Below are 26,044 nucleotides of genomic sequence, written 5' to 3' on the forward strand. Positions count from 1 at the left end.
TTTTGAGCTAGGATCAGAAATGCTTTGGGCTGAAGCTGATCGGGGACGCGAGCTGGAACAGATGCGGGAACAAGAGACGCGATCGGGGTTTAGGGTTCGTCGGATCGCCGGATAGGGTTAGGGTTTTAGGGTTTTTCGATTTGGGTATTAGCTTAGGGATTTAGAGTTTCGTGCTGATAACATGATATAAAAGTAATGGAAAATTCTATCTTTATTCATAACATAGAGGTTCCTTATATAGGAGATTACACCGTCATAGATAAATGAAAAGATTACAAATCATAATTTCTTGGTTATGAGTCATCCACAATCTGGTTCATAACAGTTCACACGTTATCATTGATTAGTTTTTTTATCTGTACTTTGTTATCAAAACCATTGCTTTTTCAAGATTAAAAAGATGTTGTACCTGTGACAAAAAAAAAAAAAAGATGTTCTGCATTCAGTCAAACGATTTGTCTTTCAACAAATTTTATATAATTATATACAGTTATGATTTGCTATTAAAATTTTCCAAAAAAAAAGCATTTTTTATGTAACATGCATGATTTTATAACATGGTAATAGAATCATGTTCCAATTAATGTTCATGAGAATGCTGGTTGTTGCAGCCGGAGAGAGATTGCCGCTGAAGGAAGTGGAAGAGAGATTGGTGGAAATGTATGTGAGAGAAGTGAAACAAGAATTTGAATCAGTCTTTGTTCCCTTCTTGAAAATGTGCAAGAGTAGTAGTACGAAGGTTCGTTCACTTTTATTTTCAGCACACATTTAAAACCATTAAAAGTATTAGGGTCAAACTGTAAATTCCCTGAATTATAAACCCTCAATTTCAGGTTGAAACTCGGTTGCTAGAGTATGATGATCCTGCAAAGGCGCTTCTGCGCTTCATCTTCGAATCAGGAGTTAACAGTTTGGTTATGGGATCATTCACGCCAAACATATTTACAAGGTACATTACAACGGTGTGGTTTAGTTTTCCTTAAATAACACGATTATTTACACTAACCGGTCGGTTGATCTTGTTTAGGATAACAAAAGGTCCTGGAGTACCGTTGACTGTCTTAAGATACGCTCCAGAAACATGTGAAGTATACATTGTGTGCAAAGACAAGATCACTACAAAATCAATGGATCCATTAATCAACGCAGGTAAAAACAAAATATATATATATTTGTACATATCTATTTTTATAGACGATTATCTTTAATAACACAAAAAACAAAAAACAAAATTATCATAAAAACAGAAATCAAGAGAAACAGTCGCAAGTGCACAAAAAAAAAGAAAAAAGAAAAAAAAGAGAAGCAGTCACAAAATCAATCAATACTGTTAAAACAAAAACACAATTTCAAACTAACTTTGGTCTACCGATATTATCAAATTTATACCTTTATATTAACTATGTAAATTAATATGTCTCATAATAACTTAATTATTTGATTAATTGAACTAAATATTAAAATACTTAAAATAAAATAGCAAAAAGGTATTAATAAATCTTTTTCTAATTAAATTTTTACTATATCATTTTGAAAATATAAATATACAGATTTTTGAAAATATTAAAAATATACAAATTTCTAAAAATTAACTAATTCGTAACTATTATTAGATAATCATCATGCATTAATATTAATTTAATTTCGACTTATATACACAGTCTAAAATCTATAATATTGTATATATAAATTTATAGCATAATAAATATTAAATTTAATAGTAAATATAACTGAAAACTCAATCTATAAATTCATTTTAAAGTATAAAATTAAACTAAACTATACAAACAAAGTAAAAATCCCTATATTTTACAATATACTTTAATTTAATAAAATATTGTAAAAGTAAAAATAAAATACATAATAATAATTAATTATAATCTATAAAATAAAATTTTAATAATTTATAAAATTAGATTCATATATTTTCTTGGTAAAATAAAATATGTAATTAACTAATATTTATATTATTTTAGCATAGTGGAACAAGTTACAGTTGATACTTTACGAAAATAAAATTTAAATGTTATTTCATTAATCATACAGCATACTAATAAAATACAAGAAAATTTTAACAAACACATTCACTATTTTATAATAAAAATTATAAAAATGAAATTTGACCAATACGAGACACCTTATAAGTTGTATTATTCTGTTTCTGTTGTAATTGTTAAAATAAACTAAAAATGTGTGACGAAACAATAAACAAATCATTATATTTTGAATATTTGATATTATATAGTTATATTTATATAAAAATTTATTTAAACATATAATATTCCGTAAAAAAATATTGTAAATCAATACAATACATATATTAATTTACCTTGATGACTTTATTTAAATTATTTTTAACTATGACATTGCGTTATAGTAAGGTTTAGTAAATAAAATAATATAAATATTATTTTTTTGCAATATATACTATAATACGTTTCTCTTTATTTCAAAAATTTGTGACTGAAAAAACTAAACTTATACACAAGTAATAAAACTAAAAATGGCATTTCTGAGAAATTATTTCATCTAATTTAAAAAAAAAAAAATTAAGAAAATCTATATACAATAGAGATTATAATTTTTTATTAAAACTCAAAGCTTTGATTACCAATAATTTAGATAAATAATGTATAAAAATTAAATATAATTAAATAAAACTTAAAATACAGAAATTATGAATGCAATTATCATTCTATTAAATATAATTTTGTAAACAAAATAAACTCGATCTTTGAAAAAAACTGTCAAAATATAGTAATACTTAACGCACTAAGAAAATGGTATTAGATTATAGAATTTAATTGATTTTCAAAGAATTCATTTTAAAGGATAAATAATAAACTTTGAAGCATTTCAAAGTTTTGATGAAGATTTTAATGAAATTTTCTAATTCTTATGTTTTAGATTTTAATGGAATGTGTAAAAAAATTTGATGGAACCCAATTCCTAAATTCAATGATTTTTTTTATCTCTGTATACTAAAATCCAAATAAAATTTTGAATAATTGAATTAATGAAAACCTAATAATTTATATATCATATAAATAAACATTTAAATAAACAGTCAAATAAAAACTTTTCTAGCAAAAATGTGATGAACAAAAAAATAGCTAAAACTCGATCATTTTTATATCACTGTGGAAAAATGAAGAGATAACAATGTATATGAATCTAAAAGTTAAAATAAGAGAATTATTATCATGAGTCATTTACGAATAAATTTGGGAGAAAAAGAGGTTCATCTATCCATTGCAACATGGACTTCAACAAATTATATTTTTGTCATCCGTCAAATAAATAATATACTTTTTAAAGTTATAATTGAAATTACATTCCAAATCTTTCGTACATATCTGATAGATAACAATATAAAGAATTATCTTCAAATCCTAATCTGAAACATACAAAATTGGTTCTTAGTAAACTTTCCACTAAATCTTATATATTAAAACAGAAGTCACAACTTTGATTCATGTGTGATTTTTTAAAAAATTGACTTAATGGATCTATTCCTAGAAAGTCATATTACATTTTATATCTAATCTAATCATTTAAATTTTGGGCCTACCAAAAATTTTTATTGGGCTATCAATAATTGGATTTAAACGATAGATGATCTATTGGATTTATAGATACTATTAATTAAATAGATATAATTTAATGTTGTAATACTATACTTCTATATGCTAAATATTTAAATATTTGTCGATGTTAACTTTTAAAATATTTTAAATAACAAAAATTATATTTATCTAACAATGAATAATCTTTACTAGCTTAAACCAATAAAAACAAATTTCAAACTATATAGTTTATTTAAAAAATTAAACAAAAACTAAATGTTTAATTATTTACTCGATAATATAAATCTATGAAGCGAAAAGTTTAATTTTTTAAAAACTTTCTAAAATTTGTGAAATGTTACAATATCTTTGAATATAACAATAAAACAATATTTTACTAATCTTTATATATATAGTTACGATTTTAATAATGAAATAATAATCCGAAAATATATATATAGAAGAAGATACAAATACATGTGAAAGTTTGGAACAATATATTCAATGAAAAAATATACAGTAAACTTATTATGTTTTAAAAATTGATAGACACATATATATTATAATATATACCAATTTAGAATTGAAAACAAAATGTTTATATAAAAATAAATGAAAACAAAAACTCGTGTGGTTGCGCGGATCGAGATCTAGTTCATTTTAAATACCCATACCACAAAATACACAAAAAATAAATAATTAATAGAATTAAAATACTAAATTTTATAGCACTATGTATTTTATAAGAATGGTTTACAAATTATTAATCCAGTAACACAAATTTTATAAAAATTGATGAATTACTTAATTGAATAACACTAGAATTAATGGAAAATTTAGTTCCTTCAAATTCAATCAAATGTCTAGGTTCAATACCTCAACCTAAAATTATTTTATAAATAATAATTAGATATAAAACATTTCAATTCCTTACCAATATCCCTCAAGAAAATCCCAATTGGATCCCAAATTTCCATATGTATTTCTTTTAAAAAGATTAAATATTTATATTCTAAATTTGAGTGTATTTCTTTATTTTAGTCAATATGCTGTATTTCAAAAATAGAAATTGCAACGAAACTTTTCTTTAACTGATGATTATTCAGGGCCGTCGACAAGACCGCAAGCAGGTGCTTCCGCCCGCGGTTATCTGAAAGACGGGGCAGCTAGCTTCCACATTGTACAGTCTCAACCGTTGTCTGATCATCGGGAAACCATAGGTAAATTATATAAAATATCCATTGGAGATCCATATGATATAAAATGTGATGTGGTTAAAGTCGGCCTTGAAAGTGGCAACGAACCTATGCATTAACCAATTAGAGTTCACACTTTGAAAGCTGATATTTTACTTTTTCTTTTGGGTGTTAAAGAGGCAGGCACGAGGAGGTCAGTATCGGCTAAAGAGCTGAGATCAACAGATTATAGCCAACTCAAAACACCTAGTGATTCTAGTGCAAGAGTTTCAGAGATTGTAAGACGGCGTGGAGCATCAGATATTCCAAAACTAAATTACTCGTGTTTTGATCAAACAAACCAACCCAAATCGAATCTTGAGAACATCGTGGAAGAACCACCTGCAACATCTAAAAAAGCTAAGAAGGTAAAGTGTCATATTTGGTTCAGTGATAGAGACTAGTAAGAAGGAAGAGAGAGAGTTTGAAGAATTTGGTGTTTGTTTGATAGGTTGACATTGAAGCAGAGGTCAAGCGTTTGAAGAAAGAGTTAGAAAATACGGTTCTTAAATATAAACAAACTTATGAAGAGCTTACCTCCACCAAAAACAAGGTACATATATGAATATGATGTCAGTCCAAACCTACTTATTTTTGAAATGGTGAATCATTTTGCTTGCTTGTTCCTCAAGTAAAGTGTTTCTTTTGGGGTTTCTGCTAGGTTCATGTGCTAGCGTTGGAATGTTCAGAAGACGCTAGAAGAGTTAACAGTGCTGTGGAGAAAGAAGAATTTCAGAAAAAAATCGCTGCGCTGGAGAAAGAGCGGTACATGAAGGCTGCTAAAGAGGTGGAAGCGGCAAAAGCGTTGCTTGCGAAGGAGTTTTGTCAGCGACAAATCGCACAAGTAAACTCTTTAAGGACTTACTTGGAGAAGAAGAAAGTGATCGATCAGCTTTTAGGAACCGATGATCAACGATACAGGAAATACACAATCGAAGAGATTATCACAGCCACCGAAGGATTCTCCCCGGAGAAAGTGATCGGGGAAGGAGGATACGGAACAGTTTATCACTGTAGCCTTGATAGTACTCCGGTTGCTGTTAAGGTTGTCAGACTTGATAGGCCGGAGAAGAAACAAGAGTTCTTGAAAGAGGTAGCTAAAATAAAAACATAACTGTATTTTTTATCGGATATAAAAAATCATGTTTAATGATGGGCCTCGGTTAAGTTTTTGGTTTGATCCAATTTGATTTATTTTCGGTTTGGTATTATTACTCTGTAGGTTGAGGTTCTTAGCCAGCTTCGACACCCACACGTGGTTCTTCTGCTCGGAGCTTGTCCGGAGAATGGTTGTCTGGTTTACGAGTATTTGGAAAATGGAAGCCTCGAGGAATATATATTCCACCAAAAAATTAAACCGCCTCTGCCTTGGTTTATCCGGTTTAGGGTAATTTTCGAGGTAGCTTGCGGTTTAGCCTTCTTACACAGCTCTAAACCAGATCCAATTGTTCACCGTGACCTAAAACCAGGAAACATCTTGTTAAACCGAAACTACGTGAGCAAAATCGCAGATGTGGGTTTAGCCAAACTGGTTACGGATGTTGCACCAGATAATGTCACGATGTATCGGCACTCGGTTCTTGCTGGTACGTTGCATTACATTGATCCGGAGTACCATCGAACCGGAACGATTAGACTAAAATCAGATCTCTACGCATTTGGGATAATCATTCTTCAGTTGTTGACCGCTCGTAGGCCCAACGGGCTTGTGCACGCGGTTGAAAACGCGGTAAAGAAAGGAACATTAACCGAAATGCTAGATAAGTCTGTTACGGAGTGGCCTTTGGCACAAACCGAGGAATTGGCACGGATCGGTTTAAAGTGTGCGGAGTTTCGGTGCCGAGATAGACCGGATCTTAAAGAAGAGGTTATACCGGTTTTGAAACGGCTTGTAGAAACTGCAAACTCAAAAATAAAGAAAGAACAATGCAACGTGCGTGCACCAAGTCATTACTTTTGTCCTATCTTACGAGTGAGTAAAAGCTTACCCGTTTCGTGTATGATTTTAACAACCAAAATTCATAACCAGTTTTCATTCTTTATCTTTTGAAAAACAGGAGCTAATGGAGGAACCAGAGATTGCAGCTGATGGATTCACGTACGAGAAGAAAGCGATCTTAGCCTGGTTTGAGAAACACAATGTTTCACCAGTGACTCGACAAAAGCTCGACCACTTCAAGCTGACACCGAACAATACACTCCGGTCTGCGATTCGTGATTGGAAATCTAGAGTCCGGTTTTCTAATGCCTTTAATACATCATGTTGATTCGTTATTGTGGATTTTTTCTACAACGTTTTCATTCGGAGTTGTAATATTTTTTTGCCGTATATGCATGTAACTATATGGTGGTGTGAAGTTTTATGTGGTGGACAAAAAAAAGAAGGGGTTATGCGGTTTGGTTTATCTTTTGTAAACTAATAAAAATCAAAAATACAGTAGAAAATTGCTGTAAGTTTTCTGGTTACTGTATGAAATCAGACCTGTATGCATATAGTTGTAGCAGTTAAGTTATTTTGTAAATGTGGTATCTTTCTTAGGTAAGGCTATGCCGTGAGAAAAAGACAGGCAACATTTATACGATGAAGAAGCTAAAGTAGTCAGAAATGCTTAGTAGAGGACAAGTGAGTCTTACAATGATTTCATTTTACTCTTTGTTTTATATGTATTGGTTGATCTTTCGAAATAGGTTGATCTTGTTAGAGCTAACAGGAACTTGCTAGCAGAGTTGCTAATGACTGTATTGTGAAGCTTGATCATGGAGTATTTTGTTTTGTGGTGATGTAAGGACTTTGCTTATGACTTATGAGGGAAAGAGACTTTGACTGAGACCGTGGCGCATTACACAAAGTGTTTTGGCTATTGAATCGATACATAAACATAATTATGTTCACAGGTTGGTCTAAACTTTTCCGGGTCTCATTAAGATGAATGTAGCATTAAACTGGATATATTTCTACTCCATAGAATTTGCTGCCGTTGATTCCCGCCATTGTTTACTTCGTTATTGTTACAACGTCCAAAAATCTGCTTTTTTTTTTCAACTTTACAGCTATTCGTTTTGTCTAAAAATTATCTGCTACTTGATCACCATCTTTTCTGTTTTTATTTGTAGATATCGTTATACTCTAATTAATAAATGTATCAATTCATTTCAAATTTGATAAGGAAGAAATGATAAGAAAACTAGAGATTGTGTCATTCCTTATCAAATTTGAACTGGGGACTTCTGACAAAATGACATTTTTAATACAAATATAAAATTTTAATACTAAAACAAACATGTTCAAACATTTTTATTCAAATATAAAATTTCTTTTAAAAAAAATCTAGTGTTATTGAACTTGTTATTTGATAAACTCCTTTGAAATCCATTATTATTAAGAGTATGTTTAGTTGTGAATTTTAAGATTATTCTAATCATTTTAGAATATTCCGGTGAAGTTTAAAAAAAAAATCAAAGCTCATAATTTTAGATTCTTAGATGATTTAACAAAAATCATAGTAAATTTTCAGTTCACTTAAAATTATTAAAAATCAAATCAATTCAATTTCTAGATTAAATACAACTCCTAAAATTGTAAAATCAGTTTTTCTATTTTTTTTTTACAAATTTACACAAAATTTTATTTACTATCCGAATCAAGGTTTTTTTTTTTGAACGTAATATTATTGTTTGCTAGACTTGTTATCCCTCCCTCTTGAAGCTGTTCCATTGAGTGATATCTACTGTGAATGGTGTGTAGAGCCGTAAACAGGGTTAACCCACGTCCATTAGCCCATATATCTATTTGTCCATTTATTGTTTGCGGTCAGAAAATGACCATGTCCATTAAGAACCATGTCCATTAAGGACCAGACCCACTAACACCCGTGTTTAAATGGATTGCCATGGAATCCATAATAGACCGTATAAGAAAAGTTTAAATTTTGCGGTTTTGGCGGAAAAAGTCAATTTTGCGGATGTGGCGGGGAAAATCGATTTTTTCGGTTTTAGCAAAAAAAACCAGATTTTCCAATTTTGGCGAGAAACCTCGATTTTGAGGTTTTAACGGAAAAGCTCGATTTTTGCGGATTTAGCGGAAAAATTCGATTTTGCGGTTTTGGCGGAAAAACCCGATTTTGCGGTTTTGGCGGAAAAACTCAGATTTTAGAAACATTAGCTTTTTGTGACCATTGGACTGTCCATGTCCACATAGTCCAAATCCATTAACGCTCATTACCCATTGATCATGTGATTCTTGTCCATTTATAATCCGCTTGGACAAATAGGTGTCACCAAATTAGACCTATTTATATTTGGACATGGGCAACCAATGTTCAGCCCTCCATCTAACAGCTATAATGGTATCTGATGGTTAGATTATGTTTTGACACATTAAAACATTTAAAACCTACACACAGTTATCACCTATGTGTTATCTTCATTACTTTACAGATACAAAATCTATTCAAATCCCAAATGTTCATTTCAACACGTATCACTAAAAAAATCTTGTAATTTTACTAATTTTTTTCTCAACAATTATGGATCAAATTACCTTAATCAATCTACCAAAAAAATATTTATATATATACTAAATATTATTTACATCCCCTATATATTATTTCTGAAACATTACAACTTCTTTTTGTAGCCACGTGTCATCACTAAGATGATTCTTAAAATTATTAGAGAAATATCTTGGTCCATCTAATTATATAATAAGCTTTTTATTAAACTAACCATAAATTCATTATTAATGTCATTTATTATTTCCTTAAATAAAGATTACGGAATTGTCTAATGTGGCTAAAGTATATATGACAATTAATGATTTTGAATAATAAAGATCTAAAAAAAAATAATGTATCTTCTATCAAATTTGTTTAATTTTAAACTATTAAAATAATTAAAAAAATCACAATAACCATATTATAAAAATTTAGATTTTTCTGTACATGTTATATTTTGAATTTAAAAAAACAACTATAAATTACTAAAACTGTTAAAGTCTCACATTCAAATTTTGCGATCCATGGTTTAAAGTTTTTGTTATGACAAAATACAAATGATTAAAAAATCATATAAATAAAATTCTAATTTAATTAATCATTAAGATTTAAAATATATATGTATATATATCATTCTAAATTAAACTATAAACCATATTGAATAAATAAATATTTTAATTTTAAAATTTACTTTGAATAATTTTTTTTTGATAAAAGTTTTGAACTAACATTGATAAATTTTTATAAGTTATAAATTACTAAAATTATTAATCCCACAATGAAAATTTTGTTATCAGTAATTTAAAATTTTTGCTATTAAAGATATGAGTAGAAAACATCATTTAATAGACATTAATATTAAAAATATACTATGTATGTTAATATCATTTAAATTTAATTACATATCCTATCAAATTTGTAAAAAAATTGTTTGCATTAATAAAATTGATTTATACGTTCGCACCAATTTAATTATATATATAATAATTACTGACTTTTAATTATTCAATATATATTTATTATTTCATAATATGTAAGAACATATAATATATAAAATAATTTATATATATAATGTTTATTAATTCCGCGCAAGACGCGGATCTTAATCTAGTTTGGTTATATATTTCATTGCTTGTATTTTTGAAGAAGGCTATATTTTTCATTGCTTCTTTTAAAAATCTGAAAGATCTTGAATAACAGACACTTCTCATCTATAGAAGTACTCAAATCAATCATAAATAGACATCTTTATAATATGCAGCCCCCCTAAATATATTCAAATAATCTAATGAATAACTTACTCTATAAGTTCACTGACTAAAAGGACTTGCAACTCTTGGTAAATAAACAGTATAAATCGAATCCCTAGATTAGTTCTCTTCTCTATCAAACACACAACAATGTATTCATAAGAATAATCTGTTAACAGTAAAATCTGCCAGAGAGGCACATATCTTTGATCGGAGTCAAATTTTACCAATCTACCCTTACATTTTCACCTTAGAAGGCGGATGTATTGGTTTACCTCAGGGGTTATACGATGGGTAAATACGTAATTTCGCGTTTCATCGCCGATCAAAAGCACAACAACGAAAACGAAGCCTTCGATCTCTCGTCCTCCTCCTCCTCTCATGGCCGTTGCTCCAACGTTACTTGATTTCGATTTTCGAGCTCTTTACGGAACGATCTAATCTTCGCTTTCTCTGATTCGAGGTACGGGTGATTCGGTTCTTCAGTCTTTGAACTTCAATCCGGATTCTAGGGTTTTGATTTCTGGTGAATTACTGTTGGTTATTGAAGATTGCTTTTAGTTCAAATTCTTATAATTGATTCAGGTTAGGGCTTCTAATCAAAAGTATCCAGGGACTGTTTTAGTTCGTTGATTCTTGGTTCAATTATGATTTTTTCGGGGATTTTGTGGTAATTGAAGTGTTATTATGTTGAAAATCATCAATCTTTATGTTTGATCAGTTTCAAATTTCTACTTAAAGCTTGCCATTGTGCTAAAATTGATGATTTGATCAATTAATGTGTTCTTTTCAGTATTTAGGATAAGATGGGTTTTTGCTATTTTGTTATGGATATGAGCATGGCTCTTGCAGTTTCTGGCTTAAGTTCTTAATGAATACATGCTTAGGAAGTATTAACACGTATGCAATGACTGCTTGAAGAAATCAAATCCATCTGAAACTTACACATAGATTCTACCTGTGTTTGTATTTAGGGTCTAGATTTTTTTTTTTTTTTCTTCTACGTATGGCCTTTTGAAGAGTTGGACTGTGGTAATCAAATGATTCACTTGACACCCTTGATTATTTTCTTGCTACATGAAACCTGCTGGAATTTTTTTCGTCTTTCAAGTAACGATACATATACCATTCTCATGGCAAAGGCTTGTGGCGTTGACTGATGTTTTTGCTCCATTTGTCACATTGCAGGTGCGCGCTAAATACAATATCCGAGAGCTGAATAATTAGCATTTATATGCTACGGCTTGTCATAAATAAAACATAAAGACTTTCGAGGGCTGAGGGAATGTCAGCACCTGGGAAGTTTGATTATTCTTCCGCTGCGCTAGATAGGCCTCCATACAGATCGAACTTTGCTGCACAGATGGAAAGATCAAGTAGCTTTCGTGAGTCCATGGAACATCCTGTCCCAACATCTCATCCAAGCATGTTGAGGGGCACTTCACCAATAGCACAAACCGATGTAACAAATTTCTTTCAGTGTTTGCGTTTTGATCCTAAGGTGGTTGCCGCGGATCACAAGTCTATTCGTCAAGGTGACTTTAAGCGGCATGCTAATCTTGCTCTTGGAATACATGGAGATGAGTCTCCTAGTGTAGCTCTGAAAGGGAAGTTAATTCCATCTCCTATACCAGAAGAGATCAAAAGACTAAAGGCTGGTCTGCGCGAAAATAATGTCAAGGCCAGGTAGTTTAACTAACACAAGTTAGTTATGTTTGAAGTATTCTTTTGTCTCATGTACTCTTTTTGTCACAGGGAGCGCGTAAAAATTTTCAACGAAGCTTCTTCTGTATTTAACAAGTTTTTCCCAAGTGTGCCTACAAAGAAGAGGTCTCGACCAGGAGGCTATTCTGGTGAACGGTTGGTATCAGGATCAGGCCTAGGTAAAATGGGCATTCAAGGTCAGACCCTGGCTGGTGGTTTTGAGCTTGACCCGCAGAAGTTGGATGAACGGCCTAGAACTGGCGTTCCAAATAAGCGAACACGTACTTCCGTGGTAATTCCTGACTCTCTTTTTTTCTTAACAAAACTTCCTTTAATGAATAATACCTATACCGAGTGTTTTAGTTGATTTTTTATTGCACTGGGAAGGTGGATTTTTGAACAAGTTATTGGTGAAAAATGGGCACTGGTCACCAATTGTAGTTTTGGATAAAGTATAGAAACTTCGTTACTTGAATCAATTTGCTACCAAAAGTAGTCATTTTCATTTATGTCTAATTGCATGAAAATTTAAGTGTTAGATAAAGGAATGCCATGTTATAGCAGTTGTATTTTTATATTCATTAGTACTGTAATGTTATGACCTGAATATGTTTGATACAATGAAACTAACTGTTTTAAATTTGATAGAAATGTGTAAAATTTTTGCATTTGATGTTATTTTCTAAATTTAGGTTTTTATAACGAGTCCGTCATAATTGCTTCTCAAAAACCTTTAATCTCTTTATTTTGTGGTGCAGATGGATGTTCGAAGCAATTCTATTGTTCGACAGTCGGCTGTTGTAGACAGAGATAAGGAAATAATGCGGCCGGCAAATCATAATGCAGTTCAGGGTGAAGATCGAACTTCAGCTGGTATTGATGGTTGGGAAAAGTCAAAGATGAAGAAAAAACGCTCCTGTATTAAAACGGACTTTAATCCTAACCTGGCTTCAAATAAAGTGGTTGATGGTTATCAAGATTTGAGGCAGGGCACACAACGGAAGCCAATGTGTGACTCCCGGACGAGATTGAATGGTGACTCGAACATGTCAAGGTATGACCTGTTGCATACCATAGCTTTTTGGTGCAGTTTTCAGATACATTGTCCAATGTTGATACTTACTATTCTCTTTTGTTGATTGTTGCCATGTTCTCAGAGTTACTTTGCTTAGATGTACTTAGCTTGCATACATTATTTATTAGGAAAATAAGCATAAGTGCTAATGTCATGAATTTCTATTAATTGCTTTTCACTCTCTCTTTAGCTGCATGATTATATCTGATGAACTAATAGAACTATGTGCTGGATTGATTAGAAATGACCGTGATTCAGATGATTATCTAATTTATTGAAGTGGGGCAGATTATGGATTCAAGGGTTTAAATTATACTGGGATCCTTCCACTTGATCTAGTTGATAACTTTGTTGTGTTTTACTTCTTTATTTTCTCACCTCCTGTCGAGCAGCTGGATTCTGTTTACTTTAATGGTTATTCTACATTTTAAAGTCTCCTGTTTTATATTTGTGTAGGCAAGCGGCTGCTAATGGAACTTCTGGATATGGTAGATCTGATAACCTCGCTCAGCAGACGAGCTTGGCTGGGCATTCCCCACGGCCAGGGCTCGATCCTGATCATAATTCTTTGTACATTGAGAAGAGAGAACGCTCCATTGGTTCGGATAAGGAAAGGGTGAATCAAAGGGCTGTCAACAAGTATGTGTTTTACACATATCACACATTTTAAATCTTTTCTTTTATCAATCACACGCACCTTGATTATAAGATTTCAATTTACCATATCATCTTCCTGATGTTTTTTCTGATCATTGTTCTGTGTACTTATTACTCTGTTGTATTTTTTGAAGGTCCAATATTCACGATGAGTTCAATTCCTCAAGTCTGATTTCAAATACAAAACCAAATGCTTCAGTTCGTGGACCTAGATCGGGATCAGGGTTACCTCCGAAACTGTCTCCAAGACTCCACAACACTCCATCCCCAAGTGAGTGGGATATCTCTGGCTGTACAAATAAGTCTCCACAATTGTCAACCCCGCTTACACATCGGAAGCGCATGACATCAAATCGGTCGTCGTCACCACCTGTCACTCAATGGGCCAGTCAAAGACCACAAAAGATATCCCGTACAGCAAGAAGGACGAATTTAGTGCCGATTGTTTCTAATCGGGATGAAGCCTACTCAGATAGTATTTCAGATGGTGGCTGTAGTGAAAATGGGTTTGGATTTCATAAACGCTCCCCAGCTGCTTCTCCTCAATTGAGACTGAAAGGTGAAAACAGCTTCTCCACAGCAGCTTTGTCAGAAAGTGAAGAATCTGGTCCCCCTGAGATCAAGTCTAAAGACAAGGGGAAACAGTCTGATGAGGTTGATGGGAAAGCTGCACAGAATATTCCGAGAGCATCCTTCCTTGGTTTGCAATCAAGAAAAGGTAGCAAGCCTGCTTCTGGTGAAGAGACTGGGGATGGTGTGAGAAGGCAAGGAAGGACGGGCCGTGGCTTTTCTTCCACAAGGTCACTCAACCCAATGGGAGTAGAGAAACTTAAGAATGTTGGAACAGCGAAACAGCTGCGCAGTGCAAGAACTATCTTGGACAAGAGTGAAAGGTAGGGGCCATTCTTATTTTACACGTAGTATCTAATTTTCTTTTTTTATGTGTTTGAAATTTTCTTGGATTCCATGTTGTTTATCTCATAGATTTATCCGTGAATTCTTTGCAGTAAATTGGGTCGTCCACCCACTAGGAAACTATCTGGTCGCAAGACTTGCGAACGCCAGAGAGCTACGGCAACAAATGCTTCACCACTAGATTTTCAAGGTAAAATAAGTTCAGTGTAAAAAGAATTTACTCTTTTGTCTGAATATATATTTGTTTTTTTTTTTCCTTTATTTTGTGGATTTATTACGTTTCTTAGCTGGTTCAGATGATGGCCATGAGGAGCTACAAGCGGCTGTTAACTCAGCAGTAAATTTTGGTAAGATACTGTTTCCTCATTGACTTTTAGGCTGTATACTCAATTTTTGTTTCTAGACTGAATTGTCTCTTGTCATCGTTGCAGCTCAGAACTTTCCCAACTCTTTCTGGAAGCAATTGGAGCGCTACTTTTGCTTTATATCTGATGATCATATCAATTTCATGAAACACGAGGTGGAACTTCTTACTTCATTCTCAGATCTCATAGTTATGGATTTGTCTCAGATCTCATAGTTATGGATTTGACAAACATATCTTTATTGGGTCATAACTATTCACACCTGACATCCTGAAGCAATACTGTAATAGTGTAGTTGGTTTCTTTTTTGGCTCAAATCTAGTTGGGTAATGTGCTATAAGGGAATTAGGGTTCGGATTTATATATTTAGAAATGAGTAGTAATATTTACACCATGTGTTGCTCGCTACGTATTTAGCTGCACTTCTCTATGTAAAGGCTAAGGAAACAGTAAAATTCCAAATAAGAAAAAAATGGCGTCAAGTGTCTGTTAGATTTGTTAAAAAATACGTGATTTGATAGATATCAATAATTTGGCGTTACAGAAGCACATTTTAGATAGTCAATAATGTACTGCATTTTCTCGATTTTCAGAGAGAACTCTTCTCCATGGGTCCCCCCTCACCCGTGCTGACATCCTCTGACTTTGATAGCCGTGATTTATATCCTGAGGAACTTGCAACTAGCAGTGTCGATTCCAAGGCTTCTCCACTTTACCATAGATTGCTATCAGCTTTGATTTCTGAGGACTCGATGAGTATAAATGAAGATGTACATGTTGATGGATTTGGGGCAATGCATGATCTTGATGAAGACTCAGAATTCAGTGTTCTGAATGATAATGGATTTCGAAACAATGATGACTATGAATCAGAAGATGGTGGGTCTGCAATTCTGTTCAGTGGTTTAATTAACTCGGCCTACTACCACTGCAGTGGCAAAATTCTAGATCATTCACCCATTGACTTCTCAGACATTCCGTATGATAAATTGGGGATAGATGAAAAGATTTATCTGGAAGCTCAGTCTATTGGAATATCCTTAGAACCAATGGTATACAGTCTAGCACCCTCTTAGTTATTGAGAAACTTGTTACTGCTATCTACTTTTTTTTTGCTGAAGTTTCTTGTGTGTTTCTTACAGCCGAGTATCTCAAATGTGGAGGATGAAGGGATCGTTGACGAAATAAAAAAGTTGGAGGAGGCCATCTGCAAGGAGGTCTCTTTCTCATCAAATATTTTGATTTATTGTGGATTCTGACGTTTCTTAAGCAACCCTTGTAAAAAATGGACAAAAAAGCAATATGTGCATGTCCCATGTTTTCTTCACAGAAAAAAAAAACATATTTTGATGGTCTCTATGTTATCCTTTCAGGGTTCTAAGAAGAAAGAGATGGTGGATAGGCTATTAAAATCTGCCATAGAGATGAAAGAAATTCAAGAGAGGTATGCATCTTCTCTCACTCCGCTTTTTGTGCACATTTTTTGTGGATCTGGATTATGATATGTATTTCGTTACTTTACATAGGGAGTTAGATCAGCTTGGTTATGATAAACTCATCGAGATGGCATATGAAAAAAGCAAGGTAAAACTGACTGTCTCTAAATAGGCTAATCTTCTTCATATTCACTTATCTGCTTAAAACTCCAAGGTTCTTGGTTGGTAACTCCGTCTCTCGTTTCTTTTTACAGGCAAGTCGGCGTCATCACACCGTTGTTGGAAAGAATTCAACTAACAAGATATCAAAGCAGGCTGCATCGGCTTTTGTTAAAAGGACGCTTGAAAGATGCCGTCAGTTCGAAGAGACAGGCAAAAGCTGCTTCAGTGAGCCTGAAATTAAGGATATGTTCATTGCCAGGTTGTCAGCGGCTGAAGATACTCTTGAGGATGATAATCCGTCGACTTCATGTACGATCTGTTTCCTAAAACAAATTTCTTTCAAAAATACATATCCGCTCGGCTTATTTGTATTCCTATGCCTTTTCCCCGACAGCACCCATTGGCTCACAGCCAAGCTCATCTTCGTTGGCACGCATTGGGCAGGACTTAGAGAACAACTATGCCAATTGTTCTGATGCTGCACTAGAGCAAACGACAAGAAGAGAAGACACATCATGGTCCAATAGGGTCAAGAAGAGAGAGCTGCTGCTTGATGATGTTGGTATTGGGGCACAACTCTCGAGCAGCACAAAGGGAAAGAGAAGTGAAAGGGACAGAGATGGGAAAGGGCATGCTTCATCTAGAAGCGGGACCAATAAGATAGGGCGGCCTCCTTCCCTGTCCAACGACAAGGGTGAAAGAAAACCGAAGCAGAAAGCAAATCAGATATCTTCATCTGTTAGGACCCCGGAGCAACCCAAGGCACCATTACCTGAAGCAAACGGCGAGCATGATAATTTGGAGGAGGTTACAGAGCCCATATTCGACTTCTCTCAGCTGCAAATACCAGATAACTTAGGAGGTCCGGAGTTTGATGCGCAACCAGGTGACATTAGCTCCTGGTTTAACATGGATGATGACGAAGATTTTGATATTATGGAGCTTGGAGTACCAATGGATGATCTCTCAGGGCTGAATATAAAGTTATGAGGTTACTTACCCCCTCTTATCTTTATATATGTATAGTCTTGGTTGGTTATACTAGTTAACAACAAAAGAAAGGGCAATAAAGGTAAAAGAAAAAGTTTTGCTTCCTTGAAGGCTGGAGAATGGGTTATTGGGATGTTAGCTCCAGAAAAATTAGGTCATATATAGATTCTTTACTTCTTCTTAGGGCTTCTTTTTGTCTTTCTATATATCTCGGGTGAAACTATCTTGATGGATGATTGTAGTTGAAGCTTCAGGCTGTAAAAAGCTTTCGTGGCAGGAGTGATGTTGTAATGATATATACAAATATAAATGGAGGGTCGTTTTCTTCTTCTTTGATCTTTTTTTTTCGTAGTTTTCATAACCTCAGAACTATTACCTTATATGTACATAGATTTTGTGCTTCTTAATAAAATTCAGTTTATCCTTCCATTTACAAGTTTACGGTGTATGCTCTTTAGTTTCTACCATCAGTTGTGTATGTAAAGGGCCTGATTTAAAACTGGAACATATTCTAACAACACTCACTGTAAGTCTTCTCGAATAAAACTGTTTCAGGGTCACTGTGCGTCCTTCTCAGTTGACCTCTATCAATTTTTAAATATAGTTTAATATAAGCCTATAACTTTGGTATATATTGAATAATTGGTTCATTTTTAAGGGTTAGACCCCCTTGTTTATTATGAAATCTCTAATAATTTATACATATAAGATTTTAACACATTGAATTTTGTTTCTACCTCTACCATTGCGTGGACACACGGATCAAACTCTAGTGCATAGATAAAAACTAGTATATATAACACAAAATATGTTGTTTGTTTTCAAATCAACTACAATACTCCTTTATTAATCTATACTACACTTTTTCATGATGATTTTTGGCCTTGTTGGTTTTAAGATTTAAATTATCTTTTAAACTTATTGCACCATCACGTATATATGTAGACTAGATGACAACCCCGCACATATAATAGTATTTGTTCATTAAATGGTTTTAACATTTTACAATACTACAATCTTTATTGATTGTAAAATGACGAATAAAAATATTGGTCTCTTAGATATATTATCGTTGTAGAAGAGTTAACGTATTACAACTTATTTTAATTATTCTTAAGACTTCCATATAATAATATTTGTTTATTAAATGGTTTTAACATTTTACAATACTACAATCTTTATTGATTGTAAAATGACGAATAAAAATATTGGTCTCTTAGATATATTATCGTTGTAGAAGAGTTAACGTATCACAACTTATTTTAATTATTTTTAAGATTTCATATGCACTAAACAAAAATAAGTTTTGCGGCTAACACAAATCACCAAAACCAAATAGGAAACATCGAGTGTATAATGACGAAAGGAAATTAGGTTTTCTGCTCTCGATTTGTTTACTATTGACTCTCCATAAGTGATTTCATTTTCTGCCTCTATAAAATTGTGATTCCGTTCTCGTTTTTGTTTCATTGATATTAATTTAGTTATTTTTTAACTTCTTCTATGAATTCGATGAATTACATAAATGTCAATTTTTTTTAAAAAAAAAAATGGACATCTGTAAAAATTAGTTTCGCTCCAGATACATATCTAAGAATCAAAATTTTGAAGAAAATCATCGGCAAACTCTATTAACAGGCTAGTGTTCAAATCTAATATATCATGTTGTTATAGAATATAAGTGCTGACTCGAAATATAAATGTATGTTTAGTATATATTCATCAATTCGATATAAAAATCATCTAACTCTAGAACAACAAAACAAATTACTTATTTTATTAGTCCACGCTTTTGAGGTTTAGTTACATAAGAGTATACAGATAAAAATATATAATATTTTACCATTCTAACATATGTAAACTATGTATAAACTAAGAACTGTTTGATTTATTATATGATAAACCAGAAAACTCATAATAAATAGTTCAAATCTCTCATTCTTACAATTATAATAGCTAGATAGGGTATTAAGGATAACCAAATATTGGACGAATGATCAAATCTCCTATTCTTCAAACAAACTCAAAAAGAGGTTATTGGAATCTTTTTTTTTTTTAACTCAAATCAACTTATTATTAGCCAAATGTTAAATGTTTTGATACAAACAATTGTGACCACAATGCCTCAAGAGGCTTTAACCACAATGTGATATATGGAAGTAGATGTAGCATCATCTAAGATCACTTATTTGGATCCTACATTGCCTCATCTAACTACCTATCACTTTGACCACCATGGAAACAAATTCACTTTACCAAAATGATGAAGATCAACTGTCCCTTAAACCACTAATTACACGGGCATTGACTAAAACTGAAAACTAGACTTAACAGATGAATTCCAAACTAAGACCTTGCTGGAGATCACCACTTAATTGACATTCAGAACTTGGATCATACCAACTCAACGCCAAGGCGCATACTTCACCTTCAAGTCCCGTCCAGATATCAGTCGTAACCCAGCCTTATTATATGGATTCCAAGCAAAAAAAACCACAAAATGAGAAGATACCTTAGTTGCAGATTTCTTTTCAAACACAGAAACGGGTTCCCCACCAAACTGGTGCGTAAACTGCCACACAAGACCTTCCATCACGAGTTCCTAGTCTTGACTCCAAAACCGAGCCGCCGGAACAGAGCGAAACAACATCTCCAAGAGCATGAGTTTCAGTTCTTCCGGAATGAAGAAAAGACGGGTTCAGATGCCGAAACCAACCAGAGCTCATCCACTAACACCTGCAAAAGAACAATAAAGCTCGGAGGAGAGCGACGACGACACAGATTAGACATCTACGGAATACACGGAGCGACAAGGGGAAAATAGCTTCATCCAAAATCCAACCCTAAAAGCCGACCTCCGACAACGACACCTTCCTGACTCAACTCGCTGTGACTCCAAAAGCTCGGAAACCGCACTACACGGCCAGATCTGAGATCTGAAAAGCCGAAGAAGCCAGAGTTCACACGCATCTCGCTGAGGGGAAGGGACGTTAACGAAGGCAAAAGGAAAAAGAGAAAAAAAGAAGGTAAAGGGTGACTCTCCGGCGACGACACAGCGACAACGCCGCCGGAGAAACGCGGCGGCTAGGGTTTCTACTGACTCTCTCTCTCTCTCTACCTCTCTCTCTGTTCTCTCTCTAACTAATAATTCTGGTTATTGGAATCTTGTCATGATATTTCATTAAAAGCTTTTTAAGAATAAAAATCAAGACTAAATTTTCTAATCTGAATGAAATAATATATATAGTGCCTCCAAATTAAAAATGACTTCGATTTGAAGAAGTGTGTTTCTGGGATTGTTAGGATCAAATAAAATATTAGAAACCACCTATTTAAAAAAATAATTTGTATGCATAAAAGTATATAAATTAGAGTAAACACATAAATCAAAACCAATACATTTTGTTAATTTACAATCACGTTTTTGGTAAATAAATAAAAAAAATCATTTTATTTACTTTATATAGTATAAATTAAACTTTACTGATATTGACATAGATACATAGTATATTTTAATATAAATATCTAGTATTGACACTTGCTACTCATATGATTTTTTAACATTTGTGTTTTGATGTAACAAAAATTTAAACCATTAATCACAAAACTTTTAATGTGAGATTTTCAATACAAATTTTAAAATTAAAATATTAAGATCTCAATAATTTTCACTGTAAATTTTGAAATTAACATATTTTTATATACTATATAATTTATTTCAAATGATATTAATATATCTTTATATATAATATGAATATCTATTAATGAGACTTCATATTCATACGATTTATTAGAGCTGAGCATTTTATCCGATACATGAACCCGTATCTGAATGCAATCCAAAAATTTGAACCGAAGTAGCAAAATACCCGAACGGTTATTGAATTCGGAGAGATTGGATATCTGAACTCAAACGGGTAATATCCGAACCCAAATGAATATTCGACGATAACCAAATATAAATATACTTAACCTTATATATCTAGTTTACTTCTATCATTTTATTGAAAATGTTTATATTAATGGTGCACATTGCTCAAAATTAGATAATATCAATTGTTCGAAATTGCGTTAGGCGTAACGCGTGCGGTCGATCCGGGCCTAGCGCCGAATCAACTAATCGGTATTTAAGCGGAGATTATATATATATATATCTGTAAATGATATATATTAAATATGTGAAGTTATAACAACGAAATTACGTAGCCTGGTGGTTTACGCCTAATGTTTATAACTCGCAGGTGAAATGTTTGAACCTGGAGCAGCGTTTGTTTTACTATTTTCAAGATTTTCATTAAATGAATGCAAAAATACGATTATACCCTCGTCTTCAACCTTATCCATGCGACTTGCAGACTTGGATTTAGCACTTTTTCTCTCACTATTTTCGAGATTTTTATTAAATGAATGCAAAAATACGATTATACCCTCGTCTTCAACCTCATCCATGCGACTTGCAGACTTGGGTTTAACATTTTTTTCTCTCACGATTTCAACGTGTTTTAAATTAATTCTTGTTGATTTTATCCAAATATAGTAGATCTATTGCATAAACAATGATTTCGCACTACAAATATCGCTTTTCATGTTTTTTTTTTCACCGCTTAGTTTCACCGATTATGACCTCCTCGCCACGGACCCTCCGATCACCATTTAACCGGGCGAAAACTCGTCTAGGCGACCGCGTTTTCGAACATGGAATAATATACATATATGGACAAAATCATTTGCTACTCACTTAAAATACATATCAAGCTCTTGTTTCTTGTATTAACAAAAGTTTCATCTAAAATTTCAAAACAACAATTAAATTAGTGTCTTTCAATTTTTAAAGTTTTATCTTCAAACCTATTAATAGTTTAATCATTTAAAATTAGAAAACCAGTTACGTTAGAAGTATATTTTAAATAAAAAATTAAACAATGAATCATTTATTTATTTTTTCTTCAAAATTTAAATATTCGAACCCGACCCAAACTATCTGAACCCGGACCCGAACCAAAGTGTAGAAATACCCGAACGGTTTCTATACCTTTATATTGAAATACCTGAAAATCCTAAATACCCGATACGAATCCGAACGGGTATCCGAAAGCCTACACCTACGATAACCCCTACGATATATGTTCATTTGTATCTTGCTTGAACAAAAAATATATAAACCATTAATCATAAAATATTCAATGTAGGAATTTTACCATTTTTAGTAATTTATAGTCATTTTTAAAAATTCAAAATATAATATATAAGTAAAAAATCTAATTTTTTTTATTTTATTTTATGCTTAATGTAATTGTTTAATTTCTTTTAATAATATATAATAAATAAATAAATAAAGAGAGAGGGTACGGAAATTGTTATCAAATATGTATTATTCATAATCATTAATTGTCATATATATGTTAATCATATTAGGTAATTTCGTAGCTTTTATATAAGGAAATAAAAAATATTCTTTTGTACACTACTAATTAATGTGATAGATAGTTTAATAAAAATCATAGTACACTAGAACCTCTATAAATTAATAATGTGGGAACTTTGAAACTTTATTAATTTAAAGTGATATTAATTTACAAAATTTTCCTTATTTAGATTTTTTTATTTAAATATATATTTATTCTAAGATAAGAAAAATATTTTATTTAAGTGTATAGAAATTAATTGCTATTTTATTTTTGAAATTTGACATTTATAATAATTTTATTATGTTATTTGGTGTATATAATATATTGCATAGAATTTAAATGTGGTTTTAGATATAATATTACTAAATTTCATCAAAGATATATTAAATGTTAAGAAAATATAAAGATAATTTCATTGTGAATATGAAACAAATAATATAATAATATAGGTTCTTACTTATATAAAATATATATACATATAAATTATTAATTTATAGTTTTAATGGGACCATATATCTACATAGAATATTTTAAATTGTTATTATCTTATTATCTTATTATTTTATCGATTTGTTTGTGTTAAAATTTAACCGGTCCAAGCTGGGGCCAGTAAAATTTATTAATTAATAGAGATTATTAATTTATCGAATATTAATTTATAGAGGTTCTACTGTATATGTGTATATGGACCAACTTATTTTTCTAAAAATTTTAAAAATCATTTTTATGATGACACGTAGCTACGAAAACATGTAGTAATGCTCCAGGATTAATATATATATATATATGAAATCATTTACACATAGCATTTTGACCGGGACCACCATAATAAAAGGAAGCCCCCAATTGAGGATGGAAAGGATTTCGGATTACATTGTAACAATTCTGATTCGTCACAAAGGGAGTAAGACTTTCAGGAGGTTTCGTAAAGCCGTCTTCTTCTATCTCAAGATTCATGAAATAACTAGCCTTTTTATACCCCTCATATGCGAAACGACCACTCCCCATATTCGTTGATGTGTGTTGTGAATCCTCCTTGTAGTTTGTTATTTCACCTCCCCAGTGAATTTCTGAAGCACCATTCTTTAAATTACTGAATAATGAGGAAGGCCAGTACCCGAGAATCTGATAGTAACCCAATCTCAACCACCAGTTCCCTGTGCGGGGATCCTATAGTAATATAACACAACCATAATCAATTTGTAAATATCATAAGAATGTATGTTTTTATAAAGCTATATGTTGAATATTAGCGTGGTGGTTATATTATCCTTCCATATAGTTGTGAGAAATGATGCTTGTCGACCACCCATGACGGAAACTGTTGAGGCATAGGTGCACCTATAGCAAAATCTCTGTTGACATGCACAAAACCTGGACATCTAAGATCGTAGCAGCCTGTCTTTTTGTATTCATCAGCCTGATTCACAAGAACCAAATTATATGTACTTACAAATCTCAACCAAAAATAAAAAGTTGAATCCAAAAGCAAGAACAGAAAAGAAAAAGCATAACAACTTTATAGAAATTAACTCACAGTCCAATAAATAAAAAATCGAGGCTTGTCATCACCATAAAATCGCGGGAACACCTAATTAATAATAATAGAAGAGCGAAAAATAAATATATATATGGGTTTTGATATTGTATTTTTGGCGCGTCCACCTAACGCGCCCCCAAATTCTCTCCCAAGCTCTAACTTCTTTCGTTCTCACCTCAGCCTCCGCCTTGCCTCTCCGGCGCCTCTAGGCGTTGCGAGAGGGCTCACGATGCTCCCGTCAAGTCCACCTTCCTCTCCGTCGTGGTCCGTTGGTGATGTGTCTCAATCTCTGGTGCTGTCGTACACGTTTTGTGGCTCTGTCCACAGTGATGTTACGAGTCCGGGGGTTCGTGCCTAGGCTCTCTGCGACTGGGTCAAGAACACGAATCTTCTTTCCACTGGTGAAGGTGACTCCTCTCCCAACATCAAAATCACCTCGACGGCGAGGTTCCTAAACGTCGCCTCTTGCCATCATCGATTCAAAGGTAAATTGGGGTTTGCTGCGTCTGAGATGAGGTCTCGGGACCTCAGATCTCGATTGATGAGATGATTCTCCTTTCGGGTTGATCTAGACGTTCTGGCTATTGAGTCGATGCTCTTGTTAGCTCCTCTTCCCCCCCCCCCCTTTGCAGTTGATTGGCGTTTCTTGGGAGAATGGGTTTGATCTGCAGGTTTAAACGAGCATGGGAGTGGTGTTTTTGAGCTCTTCGAGATCAGGGTAAGCACCTTGCGGCTGGAGGAGGGAGTAAGACCCAGGAAGTGGTGATGTTGCCCCTTCCATTAACCGGTTAGAGGACGAGCGGTTAGGTTAGTTGAGTGCTATTAAGCTCCTGTGGTTTTGAGTTGTCCTGTCTGTACCAGATTTTGGGTTCAGTGTTTGCCCAGCCCGGACTTAGAGGGCGGTCCTTGAGTGGGCTTGTCTCTGTGTCTCAGAAGAAGGTATTGGTTCAGGCAATCAGATGAAACAACTTCCAGCCAGCAGTGTATCCCTTGATCTCTGGTTCTCGGTCTCCCCATCTGCCTACATTGTTTAGGTCCTTTTCACCCGACTCTTAAGTTTCTATCGATCCTTGTTATCCTGTTCGCTCCAAGGCATAACGGTTTCAGGCTCGATTGTCTTCTTGATTACATGTTTTTAACTTTTTTGCCGTGTAATCAAGCATAGAGGTCTACAGTTTATTTTAACATTTTGTAAACTTCAAAGTTCATTTCGTAATGATATTTACCTTTTAGCAAAAAAAAAAAAAA

At 33.0% G+C, this 26,044-nt stretch overlaps 3 protein-coding genes across 4 annotated transcripts in view; 2 read left to right on the forward strand and 1 right to left on the reverse strand.

Annotated features, from left to right (window-relative positions):
- The first annotated feature begins 632 nt into the window (after positions 1-632).
- LOC106304656 (U-box domain-containing protein 34-like) lies at positions 633-7,361 on the forward strand. The gene is made up of 9 exons (XM_013741055.1): positions 633-739; positions 834-949; positions 1,028-1,149; positions 4,673-4,786; positions 4,940-5,169; positions 5,253-5,354; positions 5,463-5,894; positions 6,024-6,773; positions 6,859-7,361. The coding sequence occupies exons 1-9, from the start codon at positions 659-661 to the stop codon at positions 7,066-7,068; spliced, it is 2,157 nt and encodes a 718-aa protein (XP_013596509.1). The 5' UTR covers positions 633-658; the 3' UTR covers positions 7,069-7,361.
- A 3,404-nt stretch (positions 7,362-10,765) lies between these two features.
- Positions 10,766-18,175, forward strand: LOC106306219. 2 transcript variants are annotated; one of them, XM_013742754.1, is made up of 15 exons: positions 10,766-11,007; positions 11,733-12,230; positions 12,300-12,540; positions 13,007-13,302; positions 13,780-13,962; positions 14,115-14,873; positions 14,988-15,085; positions 15,183-15,242; positions 15,327-15,415; positions 15,854-16,312; positions 16,403-16,477; positions 16,634-16,704; positions 16,787-16,844; positions 16,951-17,167; positions 17,253-18,175. In XM_013742754.1, exons 2-15 carry the CDS (start codon positions 11,830-11,832, stop codon positions 17,846-17,848), a joined length of 3,603 nt encoding a protein of 1,200 aa, XP_013598208.1. In that variant the 5' UTR covers positions 10,766-11,007; positions 11,733-11,829; the 3' UTR covers positions 17,849-18,175. The 2 variants fall into 2 exon arrangements, with proteins under 2 accessions (XP_013598208.1, XP_013598209.1); XM_013742755.1 differs by having other exon boundaries at positions 15,192-15,242.
- Positions 18,176-24,048: 5,873 nt separating this feature from the next.
- Positions 24,049-26,044, reverse strand: part of LOC106302891 — a 7,028-nt gene continuing 5,032 nt past the window's right edge. The window contains 4 exon segments of the mRNA XM_013739294.1: positions 24,049-24,428; positions 24,530-24,584; positions 24,587-24,676; positions 24,794-24,847. Of these exon segments, the coding sequence (XP_013594748.1) occupies positions 24,049-24,428; positions 24,530-24,584; positions 24,587-24,676; positions 24,794-24,847 (579 nt within the window).

The sequence above is a fragment of the Brassica oleracea genome, chromosome C7, assembly GCF_000695525.1.
Source record: "Brassica oleracea var. oleracea cultivar TO1000 chromosome C7, BOL, whole genome shotgun sequence".
NCBI classification, from domain to species: Eukaryota; Viridiplantae; Streptophyta; class Magnoliopsida; order Brassicales; family Brassicaceae; genus Brassica; species Brassica oleracea.

What these genes read in the sequence shown, in the direction of transcription:
- LOC106304656 (XM_013741055.1), top strand. Translation starts at nt 659, where the DNA reads ATGTATGTGAGAGAAGTGAAACAAGAATTTGAATCAGTCTTTGTTCCC. An exon ending in TTACCTCCACCAAAAACAAG is followed by an intron (nt 5,355 to 5,462) that starts GTACATATATGA and finishes GGTTTCTGCTAG; the next exon opens with GTTCATGTGCTAGCGTTGGA. An exon ending in ACTTTTGTCCTATCTTACGA is followed by an intron (nt 6,774 to 6,858) that starts GTGAGTAAAAGC and finishes TTTGAAAAACAG; the next exon opens with GAGCTAATGGAGGAACCAGA.
- LOC106306219 (XM_013742754.1), top strand. Translation starts at nt 11,830, where the DNA reads ATGTCAGCACCTGGGAAGTTTGATTATTCTTCCGCTGCGCTAGATAGG. An exon ending in TGGCATATGAAAAAAGCAAG is followed by an intron (nt 16,845 to 16,950) that starts GTAAAACTGACT and finishes TTCTTTTTACAG; the next exon opens with GCAAGTCGGCGTCATCACAC. An exon ending in TGATAATCCGTCGACTTCAT is followed by an intron (nt 17,168 to 17,252) that starts GTACGATCTGTT and finishes TTTCCCCGACAG; the next exon opens with CACCCATTGGCTCACAGCCA.